The sequence below is a fragment of the Podarcis muralis genome, chromosome 6, assembly GCF_964188315.1.
Source record: "Podarcis muralis chromosome 6, rPodMur119.hap1.1, whole genome shotgun sequence".
NCBI lineage: Eukaryota > Metazoa > Chordata > Lepidosauria > Squamata > Lacertidae > Podarcis > Podarcis muralis.
Window position 1 is genome coordinate 45,549,882 of NC_135660.1, and position 16,433 is coordinate 45,566,314.

The 16,433-nt window shown below is 39.2% G+C and overlaps 1 protein-coding gene across 1 annotated transcript in view; it reads left to right on the plus strand.

Moving 5' to 3' along the window:
- The window catches only part of CFAP58 (cilia and flagella associated protein 58), an 86,394-nt gene that overhangs the window by 24,336 nt on the left and 45,625 nt on the right, over positions 1-16,433 (plus strand). Inside the window, exons 10-13 of the mRNA XM_028730340.2 lie at positions 5,258-5,419; positions 7,693-7,839; positions 12,652-12,792; positions 13,120-13,343. Of these exons, the coding sequence (XP_028586173.1) occupies positions 5,258-5,419; positions 7,693-7,839; positions 12,652-12,792; positions 13,120-13,343 (674 nt within the window). The remainder of the gene's footprint in view (positions 1-5,257; positions 5,420-7,692; positions 7,840-12,651; positions 12,793-13,119; positions 13,344-16,433) is intronic.

Genomic DNA, 16,433 nt, shown 5'->3' on the forward strand with positions numbered 1-16,433 from the left:
TATTTTGCGCTCTCCTCTTTCGCCTTCATTGAAAGGTTCTTTAATTCCTCCTCACTTTCTGCCATCAAGGTTGTGTCATCTGCATATCTGAGGCTGTTGATATTATATACTGATAATTCAGTATATAAAGCCCCAAACTTGTGACCATTGTTAGGTCAAGGAAGTAGCATAACATAGCACTAGAATTTGTAGGCATCCAAAGAAGCTGAATGTTGAAAGATTCAGGACAAAGTATTTCTCCACACAGCACATAATTGAAACAGTGGAATGTGCTCCAACAACCTGTAGTGATGACACAAATTTGAATGATCTGCACTGGTTGCAGGTTTGCTACTGGGCTGGATTGGGTTAAAGGTGTTATTATTTGTATATAAGGCCCCTAACAACTTGGAAGAAGTATACCTATGAGATCACCCTATGCCACATGTACCAATAGACTGCTTTAACTCAGCAGAATAGGCGCTACTCTAGGTGTCACATAATACATAATGCATTTGCAAGAACTTGATATATGAAATAAATAGTTTAATTAAAAGAAGATTGATGGAAGATAAAGCTATTCATGTGGGCACACGTTACAGGACTAATTTTCTATGTAGGACAATTAATATATCTCTTTTCCTTTATTACTGTTTTTCACTGTAGTATTATTATTAAATGTTTTTTATAGAGCACTTCATGGCATAAAGCCATCAAAGCAGTGTATTAGTAAAAACAGAATTCTAAAACAATAAAACTATACATACAGACTCAAAAAACAATGAAACCATTTAATCAAATATAAAATTGATCTTCACAAATGACTAATTATGCTTCAGGGAAAACGTTCCTAAACAAAAATGTCTTTAGTAGGTGCCTAAACAGTATCACTCTAGGTTCATATCTTATGTGATTCCACAGAGCTGGTGTGACAACACTAAAAGCCCAGTTTCTGCTGTAGCCTGAGCACACTTCTGGGGTGTATGGTACTCTCAACTGAGGAATGCAGTTGCCAGGCTGGTATATAGTGGGTAAGGCAATCCTTTAGATATCCTGGTCCCCAGAGTACAAGTAATGCTCTGCAAAGTAACCTTTCAAATGTAGTCTGAAAGCAAAGATTGCTTAGTATTTATTATTATTATTAGTAGTAGTAGTAAGTGACGCAAATAATGTAGATCCAACGCAGAATTTGTGATAAGCAACTTAGTTCATTTAACAATGGCTGCACTCCAAAGCATAGTTACAGGAAAGTAAAACTTAATGAATTCTGGGATTTATTTCTTAGTATGCATGCTTAGGATTGCACAGTAGTTGGTGAAAATGGAGAGTGAAAAGCAAAATACAAATAGATCAGGGCCAGTGCTATTTTTCTGGAAAAGAGGTGCCAGAACTCACCATGAACACCTCCCTTATTCTCTTAGAATGGCAATGGTGCCCACTTGAGAGGTGCTGGAACTAAGTTCTGGTGAGTTCCTGCTGCAAAAAGCCTTGATCAGGGCTATGGCAAAGGTAGGAGAAGCACCATGGCACATGATGTCTGGGCTGAACAAAAGCACTAATGCAAATTGACCTAAATCTGGCTTCCTAGTATGAGGATATTGATGGAACCAGTGGCCAGCTATAGAGCTAATACTTCTGTGCTTTGAAGCAACTCAGAAGCAATTGCCTTTTTATATTGTTCTAGTTGACCCCAGAGAGCTTCCCAGGATCAAATAATTTAGTCTATTTTTTCAGCTGATCTAGTCACAACTGAGGTTTTCTTTCAGATTTTTTTTAATGTAGATCAGTTTCCAAAACTTATATACTGATTTGTAAATAATGTATGATGTGCCAAATTGTTTGTGAGAGAAACAACCCTCTCCAGGCTTCTTATTCCAATTTAGGCACATCAGTTTGCTAGATAGGTTGCTTGATGTACATTGTGCACTGTGGCCCCAGTCACAGTGGAAGGATGCTGACTGCTTTCAGTCTGAGATGACTACACCCTGTACAAGATCAGTACATTGAAATCCAGGAAGTTTAGCATTTACAGTTTCATATGAGTTTCTGATGAAGAAATGTTAGAGTTCATTAGTTCATTGAATCATGCCGTAGAGCAGAGGATTCAGATTACCTTTACAGATGACAACCTCCAGCAAATTGACCAAGTGTGAATAACAGGTGCTATGCCAAAAGTGAATCTAGAATTTTAAAAATGCATTTGAATTAGTAAAACTATTTCAGATGGTACAAGTTACTTGAGTCATGGCACATTGTCCTAGGAAGACAGATATTTGTGTCAGTAAGTAAGCAGTCTGTTCTGATCCAGCTTCATGTATGTATGGCAGTTGAAAATCTGACCTTCAATGCAAAATCATTCTACTGAAGCTCATCAAGTGATACTTTGTGCATTCTTCCCAACATGCTATCTGTAAAGGAGATTATTACAGAGTTCTCAGGAAAAAAAGAAGAACTCAGCATTGTAAGGGAAATGTTTTCCTAATCTCAGTTGACAACTCTTGAGTTATTCATAATAAAATATCCATTAATTCATCCAGTTCCAGTTTGAGAGTTATTGGAGAGGTGTTACTCCCACGCGACAATTTTATAAATTCTTATGAAAGCACAGTCAGCCTCAGAACCATGGATGCCAACTTGTAAAACATAGTAAAGTAGTTTATTATTGTACTTTTGTTCATCAACTCCCAAGATGCATGGTTACAATTCAGTGATCTGTTTTCTAATTTTGCTTCAGCCTATATAATCACTAAGCTAGGCTTCAGATTTGAAATACACATTATTGATTTTGAGCTCACTTTTATTGCTATTGGCAACTTGTTTTTAACAGGAAAAAGCAAAAGGTAGGAGTAGGAGTTAAATTATAAGCTGGGTCTCTGCTTTTGTTTTAAACTGTAAGCAGTTTTTAGGCATCTCTGCAGTCAGCAACAAATGCACTTGAGTACCATTGCCACTTCTGCAATAAAACTTTCTATATTTAGATGTACTTTATCTCCTGAGTTGGTTAGAGGTATCTGGTAATCAATTAATTAAGCATTCGCCCCAAAGCTTGCACACTGATAACCCTACTATACACTAGCAAAGCTTGAATTCTTTCAGCATAGACAAATGTGCTGGTTGCAAGGTCTACTACTGAGTAGCTGTTCTGAACATTAATGTTATCTCTTCCTTTGAAGGTTCATGAACATAAATTTATGAATTTAAACAATAGACCTCAATGCAAGGAAGCTAGGCAGGGTGGACGAATTCCAGCAATCTGTTTCATTACCATCTAATGTCAAGGTAATGAAGAAACCATTTCCAGAACCTCAGATATCTGAAATTTAAAATTTATCAGGTTTCTCTGGCTTCTCCTTATGAGTTTTATTAGTGAAAATACATTTTTAAAATATTCCCATGTCTCTCATTACTGCAAAGTTTGTACAGCTCTCCCCAGTCAGTTGGATAAATGAAGTGGAAACTACATAGCATATATGTAAATAATTATATGGGAGGGGGGATTTTGTACAAGAAAGCACAAAAAACCTTGATGCTAGAGATAGGTTTCTTCCAGTATCTTGCATGGCAGTGACAAACAGGAAGGCATATTTTCCAAGAGGAAGCTGTAGTAGTAAAATGTTTTTCCTGCGGGTTTCATATCTTACGAACTTCACTATTTGGAGGTTTTATGCTCTCCTTGCTTAATTTGAGAGCTCATATGTGCCCTGCTCTTCAAGAAGGCAATTTTCCTTCTTCCCTATCAATATAGTATAGTGTAAAAAAATATGGAGAGGTATTAAGATTTAAGTGTTTGTGACACCTTCAATTTCTTCATGGCAAACTGTCCAGTGCATTCCACATGATCTGCTTCCACTCATTGTCTCCATGTATTCTCCTCCAAATGCTTGTTTTCCTTAAGAAAGGTGAATTGTGATATGATTAGGCAAATCATTTTGGCTGTTTTTATCCTTGCAAAGAGGTATGCAGTACAATGGGATATCCGGATTGACAGTTATGATAAATGAGAATGACAAGAGCCCATAGTAGCTCAGATACTGAGGATTCTCATGCGCACCTGAAGTTATAACACAGAGCTGTCCAAGATTATTAAATTCCACTGACCATATAAAGAGTTATTCATTGGCTAAAATGTTCCATGTAGACACCTTTTTTTTAATAAACTATACTTTGCTCTCCTCTATTCGAAACTAATTGCAGCTCCTTAAGACAACCATTTCACACTTTGGCAGAGGGCAAGATTCATTACTAAGGTGATGTATTGATTCCTAGGCTAGTTTTCAGCAACAAATTTGAAATCTGTCATTAGACAGTTCAAACAACCTGGTCACTACAAATGAGAGAAAGACAGCAATGTTGCATTCTTCATAACATGTGGTTTCATTTCATATTAACTACATGCACATGTGTATATACATATACACAGAGGTTGCAGGATGCGGTTGGTGCTGTGGTCTAAACCACTGAGCCTCTTGGGCTTGCCGATCGGAAGGTCAGTGGTTCGAATCCACATGATGGGGTGAACTCCTGTTGTTCTGTCCCAGCTCCTGCCAACCTGGCAGTTTGAAAGCACAACAGTGTGAGTATATAAATAGGTACTGCTGTAGCGGGAAGGTAAATGGCGTTTCCGTGCGCTCTGGTTTCCGTCATGGTGTTCTGTTGAGCCAGAAGTGGTTTAGTCATGCTGGCCAAATGACCCAGAAAGCTGTCTGTGGACAAATGCCGGCTCCCTCAGCCTGAAAGCGAGTTGAGCACCGCAACCCCATAGTCACCTTTGACTGGACTTAACCATCCAGGGGTCCTTTACCTTTACCTTACCTTTACACAGAGGTTGCAATCCCCTACCCATTTACCGTACCTAGGAGCATATCCCTTTGAATGTAATGCAACTTATTTACAACTAGATATGTATAAGATTACACTGCAAAAATCTTTTTAATAATTGCAGAGTGGACTTGACCTCTTCCCAGCTGCTTTTATTCCTGTTGGGGGAAAGATCTCGGGAGATCCTGTTGGAGAAAAGCTGGGTAGAGACAATTTTCAGTGGGAAAATGGTGTGTGGGGAAAGGTTATGATCCTGCCTTCCCATGCTAGTCTCCTCCTTCAGATTGCAGCTGCATTCTTTTACAACACAATAAAGTCTGTAAATATAATCCAGACCTTAGCCCAAATCTTTCTGGTTGAACAGAAATCTTTGTATTTGCAGTTAAGTCTGTATATAGAGCACTGCTAGTCGTCATAGAAGGATGGTTTAATGATATTTATTTTATGCTTTCTCTGACAGGTCCTCCATCACATGGAAGATATCAAAGTGCGGGAAATGCAGATCTTTGACTATAAAAAGCAGATAGCAGAGTCTGAAACAAAATTAAAACAGCAACAGAACCTCTATGAAGCTGTGAGATCAGACAGAAACCTCTACAGTAAAAATTTGATCGAAGCCCAGGTACTAAAACGCAGTTCTCTTACTAAGTTTGTTTCCCATTTTAGTTGAGCCTTGCAGTGGTGGCTGGCAACATTTTGACATGGGAGGGCTGCAATTTTCAGATTGACAGAAATGACTCTGTAAATTAAAGACAGTATAAAATGTGTGTGGGACGGAAAAAGCGTGTGGCTTTGAGTTTTTGAGGATTATTATTATTTTTAATGGCTTGATATTTTCAGTAGGAGGGCTGTGGTCCTATAGCCCAGTCTCCACTTGAGCCACCCATTCTCGGTTAATATCTAGAAGATATAACAATGTTGACATGATTGTTTTCATATCTTTGTCCCTCCTGTGGGAAAAGTTATATTACAAACCTCAGCCACATTGACCTGACTGTTTATGCAAACAATCATGACTCTAGAACAGAGCTTTCCAAACTCTGTGTTGCAACACATTAACGTGTCAGCTGCAGTGTGTAGGTGTGTCACGTGAATGCTCCCCACGCTCATCCCAGGGCTAGAAAGGGGTTAGTTTAACCTCTAGTTTGCTAGTAAAACTGAATTACTGTGCTGCGAAAGGATGCATGTCTGAAAAGTGTGTCACCAACATGAAAAGTTTGGAAAGCTCTGGTGTAGAACATAGAGTCTAGGTGGCTGCAGGGGGACCATCCACGATACAATCTTCACATGTATGTCTTTGAAAGATGAAGTCAGGAGTCAAATTAGGAAAGTGACAAGTCTCTGGTGGTTCTGGATTACAGGAGAGCTTTCCATATCAGATGTCCTCCAAAGATGATCTAGCAATTTGTACCCAGTGGAGAAGGGAACCGTTTTTCAGATGGCCTAGCTCAAGAACATTACAAATAAATGCTCTTGAATGATATGGTTATCTGAATATAGTATTGTTTTAAAGTAGATGCCTTGAAAATGTCTGCCAAGGGGTATCCAAAGCTCCAGGGGACTAAAGGAGAGTCAAACAAGACTGTATCAGATTGATAGCTCAACCATCAATTTCCTTTTGTCTTCAGCTTTGTGTGAAGAATCAATAGACATGTATAAACCAATATTAAACAACAAATTATTTTCTACAGTAGGGAAAAGCTGTCATTGCAGCATGTAGGAAAAAGATACAGATTTTTTTTCCTGAGGGAAAGTTAGCCCATCAAATTAGTAAGGAAGTAGCTACAGAGGTGGCCTGGTAAAGAGAACATAACTTAAATTTGACTATGGAATTTCTTGCACAGACTTGTACCTGGCTAGGAATATAGCCCTTGCCCAAATGGAAGTGGGTAATTATGGCATCTATAAGGTGTTAATTTATTTCAAAAGAGTGTGGGGAGCAAGAGGATTCAGTTAGCATTAATTGCAAAATTCAGGAGTAGGAGAAAACATCTGTAGCTGAACATAACTTTTATAGTATAGTCAAGCTATGCTATAGCAATAAGACCATCATTCATAGTTCAGTAACAAGCCAGCCAGCCATGAAAACAAAGATGGTCTTATCTGAAAAACTATGCAGAATTGTCATCTCTCTTGGGATATAAGCTTAATTGGTGCAAGCTTGTTTGAGAAAGCAAACCTCTTGGTAGGCATTTTCAGATTATTTAATAAGGAAAATTCCGCCATTGCCCAACCCTGTTCACACTGCTTCTGATCTCCAGGGTATCATAAGCTCAGACACAGTAAAGCCATTTGATAAAGGAGTTGTGGCTGAATTTCAGTACTTGCTAGGATGGTTTCACATTTTTGGATCATTCTGGTTTTGGGAATTGTTGCTTGTTAATTTAAACGAATGTAACCTCAAGCTTTGCAAAATTCATGGGAGCTTTTCCATTTTCATTACCATAGTAGTAGATTTGGAAACATATGTGCATACCAACTTTTAAAATAGCTGGCTTTCTTCATGAGGATTTGTAACATATCTAGGATTATACTCAGCTTTCTCCTGTTCTCTTTACATGAGTGATGATGTGTATATCACATGATAAGCCCTAGTTTCAAAGGATGTGTGTGTTTGTGTGTGTGATATTTGTTATGTTGTGTTTACCTAAGTGAGAACCAGAGTTCTTATTTTGTCATTGTATTATACCTTTATATCAGACAGGGGCCTGAGACCTTGCTCCTGCTTCTTGATATTTTTTTTTGGCTTTTGATGCCATTGTTCATGGTATCCTCCTGGACTGGCTCTGGGGTGGAGTATGGCTATGCTGAAAGAAAAATGTGGATTTTGTATCTATCGCTGCTTTAGAACCATTGCTACCTGCATATAGTAAGCCCTCAAATCTGTCATGTTAGGATGAAATCAATGAAATGAGAAAGAAGCTGAAGATTATGACACACCAGGTAGACCAGCTGAAAGAAGAGATCTCTGCTAAAGAGGCAGCTCTTGTGAAAATGCACCTGGACCACCAGCGGATAGAAAAAGAGAAAGAGGCCTTAAAGGTAAGGAACTTCCATTAGAAAAAGTGTCCCAGTATTGATCAGAGGTAAAGGAATTGGTTTTAAGTTATTGAATTGGCAGAAATGTACCTGTTTACCTACTTGAATAGACTTTTTATTGTCTATATAAAAGACATCTTTTTTCTGTCAATAGCTGTTGAAGAGCAGTATTAAAATATATTTCGTCTTGTGTGGCTCTTCAGAGTGGACCAAGGGCAGGAGCTGCTGCACTAGTGCTGTTGTGGAACATTTATGGTTTTAGTAATGGTAGGAATGCATTCTGCAGTCATTGCCAGTGAAAGCAGGGAGAGCTGGAAGTCTCCCATTCCATTGCCCAGAAGAGGTCCTGCCATTTGGCATATGCTGGTGTACTGCTCATTCTGCTGTGATCCACCCATCAGCCTGAGCTGATAAAAGTGGTATCCGATTTGGTGTTGTGGATTCCTGGGGATTTCAGCAGCCATATTAAAGCTGCCAGATCCAGGTGCCTCAGGACTTAATGGCTGCGATGGCTGCAGTGGGGCTGTCCCAAAACGTCACCAGCTCAACATAGACACACTTGATCAAGTAGCTGGATGGTGATCTGAAAGGGGTTGGTGGGATTTAACATCTATCAACTTGTCATGGAGAACTCACTTCCTACTTAGGTTTAGGCTTGCATGAGCCTTTCCCCTCCTGCAATGATGGGGCACCTAATAAAATAGTCCCTCCTCTGGAGGCCATTGGATTCCATAGAGCTCTGGAGGATTTTCCTGCCAGGGTGCCCTGGGATGATTGGGAAATAACTGATTCTACTAACACTTGGGGTTCCTCAAAAAGACTCTGCAATTCAAACTGAGTTCTCTGCTGGCCCATGCTGGTTATTAATCATACTTTTTGGTCTACATTTGTTGAATTGACTTCTGCTTAACAGATTTGTAGGATAGGAGTATTTTAAATTAAGTGTTACCTAGTTTGTAAGTGGCAGGGTAGAGTCAATATTCCATGGTTGCCCTCATTTTTCTGGCAGGGCTTGTATCCCTTTAACATTTGTGTGATTCCTGGCATGGAGATGCATAGATGGAAAATTGTCAGTTCTTGAATTTTTGCTGGCCATGCAACTATAAAAAGTTTACGGTCTTGCCAGGAAAAAACATAGTAAAGAGTATTATAGAGATCTAATACTTTTGCTGGAAATGGTTCCTTTTTAGCTGAACATACATAGCTGTCTGATACTAAGCCAATGAATCTTACTACTAAGTAATTATATATAGGATTGTAGTCTTAGTTCCCTTCTTGACAGGTTGTACCAATGCCATTTTAGCCACCTGCCTTCATTCGTGTTTCATTAGCCATTTGTGCTTGGAATCCACTGAACTATTGGTGTCTGGATTGCTCTGTCATAACATTATTATTGTAAGTGTGGATATACCCAGTAAACCCTAGTGGTAGACTACACTGATATTTGGCACAAACTTCTAAGGTTAAATATTTGCAAGTTAACTTGAGGAGTTTGTTGCTTAATCATTAGATAATTAGGCTAAGGTCCCAGTCCAAACTCCCACCTCCTGCTTCTGGCCAGTGGGGCTTTGTGGAGTGGCAGGGCCACCGCTGCATCTGCAGCCCTGCTCCTCATGGTGCCTGTGGAGGCAGGTGATGGTGGAGGATGCTCAGGCCTGATCCATACATGATGGCTGTGCCAGCTCAAGCTAGTGCAGCGATTGGGCCTTATGCCATTGTGCAGTAGCTGTAAGACTGACTTGGGATCCAGTCAATCCTGGGCTGGCACAGCCCCCCCATCCTTTTGAATGCCCCACCCCAGGGCTTTCTGCTGGCTCCCACTGGTGAGCTTCACACCAACTTGCACAATTGGCAGCCTGTGGGAGTTTGGCTGAGTCCAGAGAGCTGGGAAGTGAGATACCACACCAAATCTAAACCCCTCCCCAGGTGTAAGGATGGGTATGGTGAATTGTATGGTGAATGGTGGGACTGAATAGCCACAGACTGATCTTTTGTAACTTTAGGGGAAAAGAAGATCAAAGATTTGAAGAGAGACAGCTGAACTGGTTGAAAATGGAGAGTAGACCAAAAGGAATAGAGAGGCAAAACCTAATATAGAGCAGAGATATCCAGGATTCTGGAGTTGTTCACTATTGGAAGCTGATGTGGAAATACTATTCTTTGCATAGTTTTATTTCTGGTATTGATGGATACAATTAACATTTGAAATGCTGTGCAAAGTTAGTAATTCCGCCTTCCCTGTAGTATATTAAGAAAGAAGAAAAGATACACACAGGGAGAGATTTTAGTTTTTCATTACCAAATAACTAGATTCCTTGTGAGTGGATTTCTGGTCAGGTGGAAATTGAGGAGCAGCAGAAAGTCATAAATCTGCGCTAAATCAAAAAGAAAGTAGGAGAATACTGTCAGTGCTAGCTGAATCTGGCTGCATGAAATGTAACTTTCTCAACTCTCTCTTTTTGTCTTTTTAAGATCAAGAGAAACAGCATCCATAGCAGGTCATTTTTATTTTCACTAAAGGGGGAGATCCCTTCCTTGCTACATTTTGCTTTGCTTTCTTTTTGTCAATTTTATGCTACGCTCCAGTGACTCTGTAGGTTTTCAACTATTGTCAGCACATTACTGTTATGACAGAATGTCAATAGAACTCTGTAAAGGGGTGATGAATTTGGGTTCTCGGTCTGTCTGCGAGTTGTTATATCAGCTATGGAGAAAGCATTCAGAACTTTACTTCTTGTGCAAAACTGTCTCCTTTAACTAGCCTCTAATGCTGCCTTGTCACTGTGGAGCCATCCACCAACAGTTTGACAGCAGCTTGATTGCTGTGCTCTTTTACCTGTTCAATTATTCAGCAGCAAAAGTGTCTGTGGCCTATCCTCACTTTAGTAACTGGCTTGAGGGCATTCTGCTCTGATGCCTACAGAATTTCTGCTAAATACCTAGAATGCTAAGAGTTTCCTCCTCCCTCTTTTACATCTTTCCCAACCCCAACCCAAATATTATGCATTCAATTCAGTGGGTGTCCTAGTATGCAACTTCTACATTTGTCTTTGGTGCTTTGGCTAGGATCCAGTGGATCAGTGGGAAAGCTTACCAATGCACCGTATGTTCTCTGTCACATGGGAATGTGCAGATCCTATACCTGAAGGTATTTAGATCATACCTTTGTGAGATTTCTGACACCTCTAGGGCTTCTGCTTAACATGGGGCTCCTGGATTGTCTGGTAGTTGTTTGGTTTTTGCTTTGCAAGATAGCTTAGATTTTCATGCACTTAATGCATCTGAACCAGAATATTTGCTTATATCAACAGCTTCTGCCAACATCTAAAGCTGTATCTTGTTTACAGCTTGTATATTCTGTGACAAAAAGGATAGCGTTTTGATATTAAAAAAATGTTTCAGCAATGCTGAACCACATGAACAGTTTTACTCTTCCAGACAATTACTTTTTACACGCTGTTGCTTGCATTTAATACTAGGCAGCATCCATTTTTGCTCTGCTGATAAGAGTTTGATTAGTGTCCAAACTGGAGTAAGTGTGGTGCAAATATTGTGCATATGGGAAAATAAAAGTTTTATTAAAGAAAACAACACGGGAGCAAGGTATTTTATTAGTATAACAGAACAGTTCTACCAGTTCTCTTAAATTATTGCTTTCACAACCAGTTTTGTTGTTGTTGCATTGCTTTTTCTCAAGAGACCAAACACACATCCCCATTTATTGGAACCGGCCCTTTTCAGAATCTGTTGTGACAGAGCAGGATCAAATGTCTCTGTCTCTGAAAAACATCCTGTCCTGAAAATATATTGCAAATGTTTCTTGCTTTTAAAGATATTTCCCAACTAAGGAATCAATAGGAATAGCCTTTTCCTTTCTATCACTTTAACAAAGTGATTGTCCCTTTAACAATTGAAGCACCACAGAATATTTGGTGGTTCCTTTGGCATGGTATCATTATCATATTTGAAAATAGCACACCTTGAGTTTCTCCCAGTGAACTACTGTACTAGCAATGTATCTAGGAATGATACAACTTTGCTAAAGGCAAAAGCAATAAATTACAGATAAATAACAGCCCTATTATGTGCAAACTTTATCACCTCAATTCTTGACTGTGAACGTGTTGTAGCTTACAGTATTACATAATATTATCTTATGTACTATCCTTGAATCTTTGTTTCTGAGTTCTCTATGCTGTTCCAAGCACACTATAAAAATGTCAGCAGCTTGAATGAAGGTGACCTGGACTGCTTCCATGGTTATGGGCTTTGTCTGAAAGTATTCTCTGTCCACTGCAGGGGTCATGCTGTTAAGTCATCTGATTGTAGTGATTTCATGATCAATCAACCGTCTGTGTGATTGTGTCAGAATTTTCTGTGTCAGAAAATGTATAATTTCACTTGCACCAATTCCAGACAAGTTTGATAAATTATAAAGATAGTGGTGGGTTATTACTGTAAGCAACTGAATTCTCCACTATCTACTACTGTTCATTTCCCCCCTCTGTAAGTTTAAGAAATGCCTGAGAATTACAAATTGAGCCTAAACCACACTGACATTTCTCCTGGGTATGATGTACAATACAAAGATGTTGGACATATTGTTACAACCTTTCTTTTATAAGAGTTTAGTGTGCATTTGTGTGGTATTTCTCATTTGCTGTTGAGAACCAGCAAACTGAATCCAACAAAACATGAGAACCTAAGCAAGAGTACAAGATTGTCTAAATCTTAATAATCCTAAATTCCCAGGTTTATAAAGTCGGAAGCTGTTACTAAACACAATTTATTTCCTGTTTCTTTTGTTTCTGTCAGAGTGAACTGCTTAAAATGAGACAACAAGCTCTGGAGACGAAACACTTTATTGAAAAACAAGAGGAAGAAGAAAGAAAACTCTTGAAAATTATTTCTGAAGCTGATGCAGAGAGGATCAGGCAAAAAAAGGAATTAGACCAGGTAAGTAATACAAGCACTGCTTCAGTGGCACTTACTCCAATGTGACTCAGTTGAAGCAAATTGGCATCAACCCTTTTAACATACCATAGTGTTATAAAACAGAAGGATGCCAACTTGTCCTAGTTGAAGATCTGGCCTACTGTCAGGACTGCTTCAGACCCTCTTCAGTAATATTTTTATTTACTGACAATATGCAACATTTTGGTGTTATGTTGTTGTTTTTTGTTTGCTGATGAAGGCAGTGCTCCTCCTTATGCTTTATGACTGACAATTTTCATACTTTCAGCCCATCTGTAGAATCTTGTCTTGGCCTGCCACTTTTTCTAGGTTATCAGTGAAAGAGACATTCTGGGGAGCCAGCTGGTTCGTCGCAACGATGAATTGGCTCTTCTATATGAGAAGATCAAAATCCAGCAATCAATTCTGAACAAGGGAGAAATGCAGTACCGGCAAAGAATGGAAGACATCCGACTACTCAAGCTGGAGATCAAGAAACTTCGTCGGGAGAAGGCAATACTTGGCAAGAGTGTAGCTAATGTGGAAGAACTCAGGTAGAAAGACAAAATGAATCAATTTTGCTTGTGGCTGCGGCCATGACACTGCTTTTGAGACACTGGGGAATGTTTGTTTTCATGCATGACAAAGATTTGTGTTGACATATCAGTTATTTCAAGGAATGATTTGCTTCACATGACCTCGTACAATACTAGATTTAAATTCAAGCAAATAAGCCAATCAATAGCCAGGAAAAAGAAGCATCATTTTAAAGGGAAGTTGCTGGTACCAAACTATCCCACTTCCAAACTTTACTTACTTCTACAATTGCTACAACGTAAAACTTGACAGGCTGCAATGGGGAAAGTGTTCAGAGTTCAGTGAATAACATAGTGGGGCCCAGGACCCACATTAGCAGAGCTGTTTTTTATTAGGTAATTCATAGTGGAAACAGAACATTTGACATATTTATAACAAGCCCTAATATGTTCTCAGTTTTTTGTCCTTTAGATTTATCAGGTAGCTTGATCCTAGTAGAAAGATTTGCTTAAATTTTCATTCGAGATTGTGTTTACCTCAAAGCAAAATTTTATGGGCTTGCTAGATTTATCTCCTCCTTTTTTGTGCTAATACTTTAAAAAGAAAAAGAAAAAAGACCTTGCTATACTTGAGACATATTTTGTTCTTTTGGGAAAACATTGTTATATAGTCACTGTGGGCTTGTAAGAAAATAGACTAAAGAAAAGGACTGCTTTCAGTGAGTTACTGGTTTGGCAAAGGAAGATTTAGTTCTGTCTTCTGTTAAGTAAGATTTATGCTGTTGGCAAAACTTCACAGACATTAATAAGGTTTGCTCTAGAGAGTTACTCTGCTAGTCCCAAAGAATAAGAACAATAAAATAGGTAAGGTGCTTTTTTTAATTAATTGGACTTATTTCTTTGGGTGAAAGAGTGTGCAAATTTCATGGAACTTTTTACTGTAGCTAATTCTCAAATGCTAAATGACTTTTAGGCAATTAAATAACAGGGTGCTTCTAAGCATTTTTCCTGAAAAGTAAATCTTATTGAAATCAGTGGATGTTACTGTGTAGTAAGTGTATATAAAATGCAGCCTAACATAGTTTTAAAATATTTTGCAGGTAATGTGCCAGTGGTGGCTATAATGAACAGATTTTTTTTCTCTTTTGGAAACTACTGGAGAAAGAGGCAATGGTCGTGCAATGTTTTTATTGTGAACTTTAGATATTAGAGAACTAACAATTTCTGTTGAGTGGCTTAGTAGACTGATACCTTTTTGTGGGGTGTGTGATATTTTTTCCCCTCTAGGCCCAATTGGCTAGTGGTTTTAATATATGGGGAGAGGTCCTAACAGAGGATTTTGTCTCAGTGCAGAACTTGAGAGAGATGACTTGAAGGTTCCTTCCCGCCCTAATTTAAGATTTTATTTAGATTTAAGCATTCTAGAAAGATGTGGCATTTATTTGTTGTCTATGGTCAATGACACACTTTGGATTTTGGGCTGAAATGTATTGGGCTGGGTGCTTGATTACCATGTGGAAATGCAAGTATATGCTACTGTGGCAAGGTTAACTTCTGTTAATGGCATCAGCAGCTCTCTGTTTTAATGAACTCCCCAATCATTGCTAGAATTGCCAGAAAATAGTTATTTCATCATTTGCAGTGCTAAGCTGCTTTAATTGGTAGTACAGTTACTTCTTTGGGTTTGGCCCATCCATCTAAGAATCGTTTCATACATTACAAATGTAAAATGTAAAATTGTTAATGCATCCTGTTTATGGCACTAGTAATTAATATTTTTATACTTGGAAATAGAAATGAAATAGAAGGTATATAACTAAAATTATAACAATAAGAACTTTGAAAATCACTTACATCATGGTGTATAAATTGTTATCAAGCTAAAGAGACTTGGCTCTTCTATATGAGAAGATCATATGTTTTTATTTAATCAGAGCATTTATACCTTGCTCCTCACCCGAAAAGATTCCAATGATGGCTTATGTCTGATCAATGAAACAAGACCATCTACTGTATGTCTACAGGCATACAGTGTAAAAGACACTATAAAGAAAAGGGGATAGGGGAAGAGGGGAAAAACACACTTGGGAGGTTGTCCTCCTCAGGACTAGCTGGAATGGAAAAAGTTCAGGGGCAGGAGGCACCCAATGAAGCTGATCTTTCAGCAGAGCTGAGGTAATGAGCTGTTCCCCATCTCTAAGGCAGTCTTCCGGCAGTAGCAGCTGGTGGAGCTGTGCAGGAGGCGCTGTGTTGCTCTGCTGTCTTCCCAATGCTGTATGTTGCTGCCATTTACCAAGAAGTCGAGGGGCAGGGCAGCAGGTGTTTAGCATGGCATGGTATGGGCAGTGGTGTGTCCAATCCAATATACCTGCATTGTGCTGAGCTTCTGTTGCCTTGTCCCCCTGCATCTTGGTGGCAGTGATGTCCAGCGTTGGGAAGACAGGAGAACAATGCAGCCCACCCACACTGCCCTGGCTACCATTCTTGATAGTAGGCTGCCTTAGAGACACAAAGCAGAGGGCATTCCTTCAGCTCTGCTGAAAGACCAGATCCACTACTGCCTGCTGGAATGACTGTTACCAGGTGATAGTTGATGGAGAGGTCTAATGGAGCTGGCAGTAATTAAATGCTGTATTTCTTGTTGCAGCCATGTAAGAAGTCACAGAGAGCCCAGTGCACTGGCATCTGCATTTGTAGAAAACACATGATTGAAAATACACATTTCTCATGTGTACAGATTACATTTTTTGGCATGCCTTAATATATTTTATAGGTATATTTTTACTCTTAAGTCTGGTGAAGAGATAATGAGGATAGGTGGGAGTTTTTTCAGTTCCGATATTTGGCTGAAACACTATGAATAGAAATGTAAGTGGGACTTCCTCAAGCTGCCCAAAGGAACAATTTAATGCATGTTTCCTCAGCTACAATAAACTTCTGGAGTCTGCCTGCCTTGAAACAGCCTTCAGTTTATATCCTTCGATGAATGTTCAGTTGTAGGGCCACCCCCAAACATTTTGGTACCTGAGGCAAACCACAAAATGGTGCCCGCCCCCCAACTAGGGAAGAAGGAATAAGTGAAGTTCCTACATTAGGAACAAAGGGGAA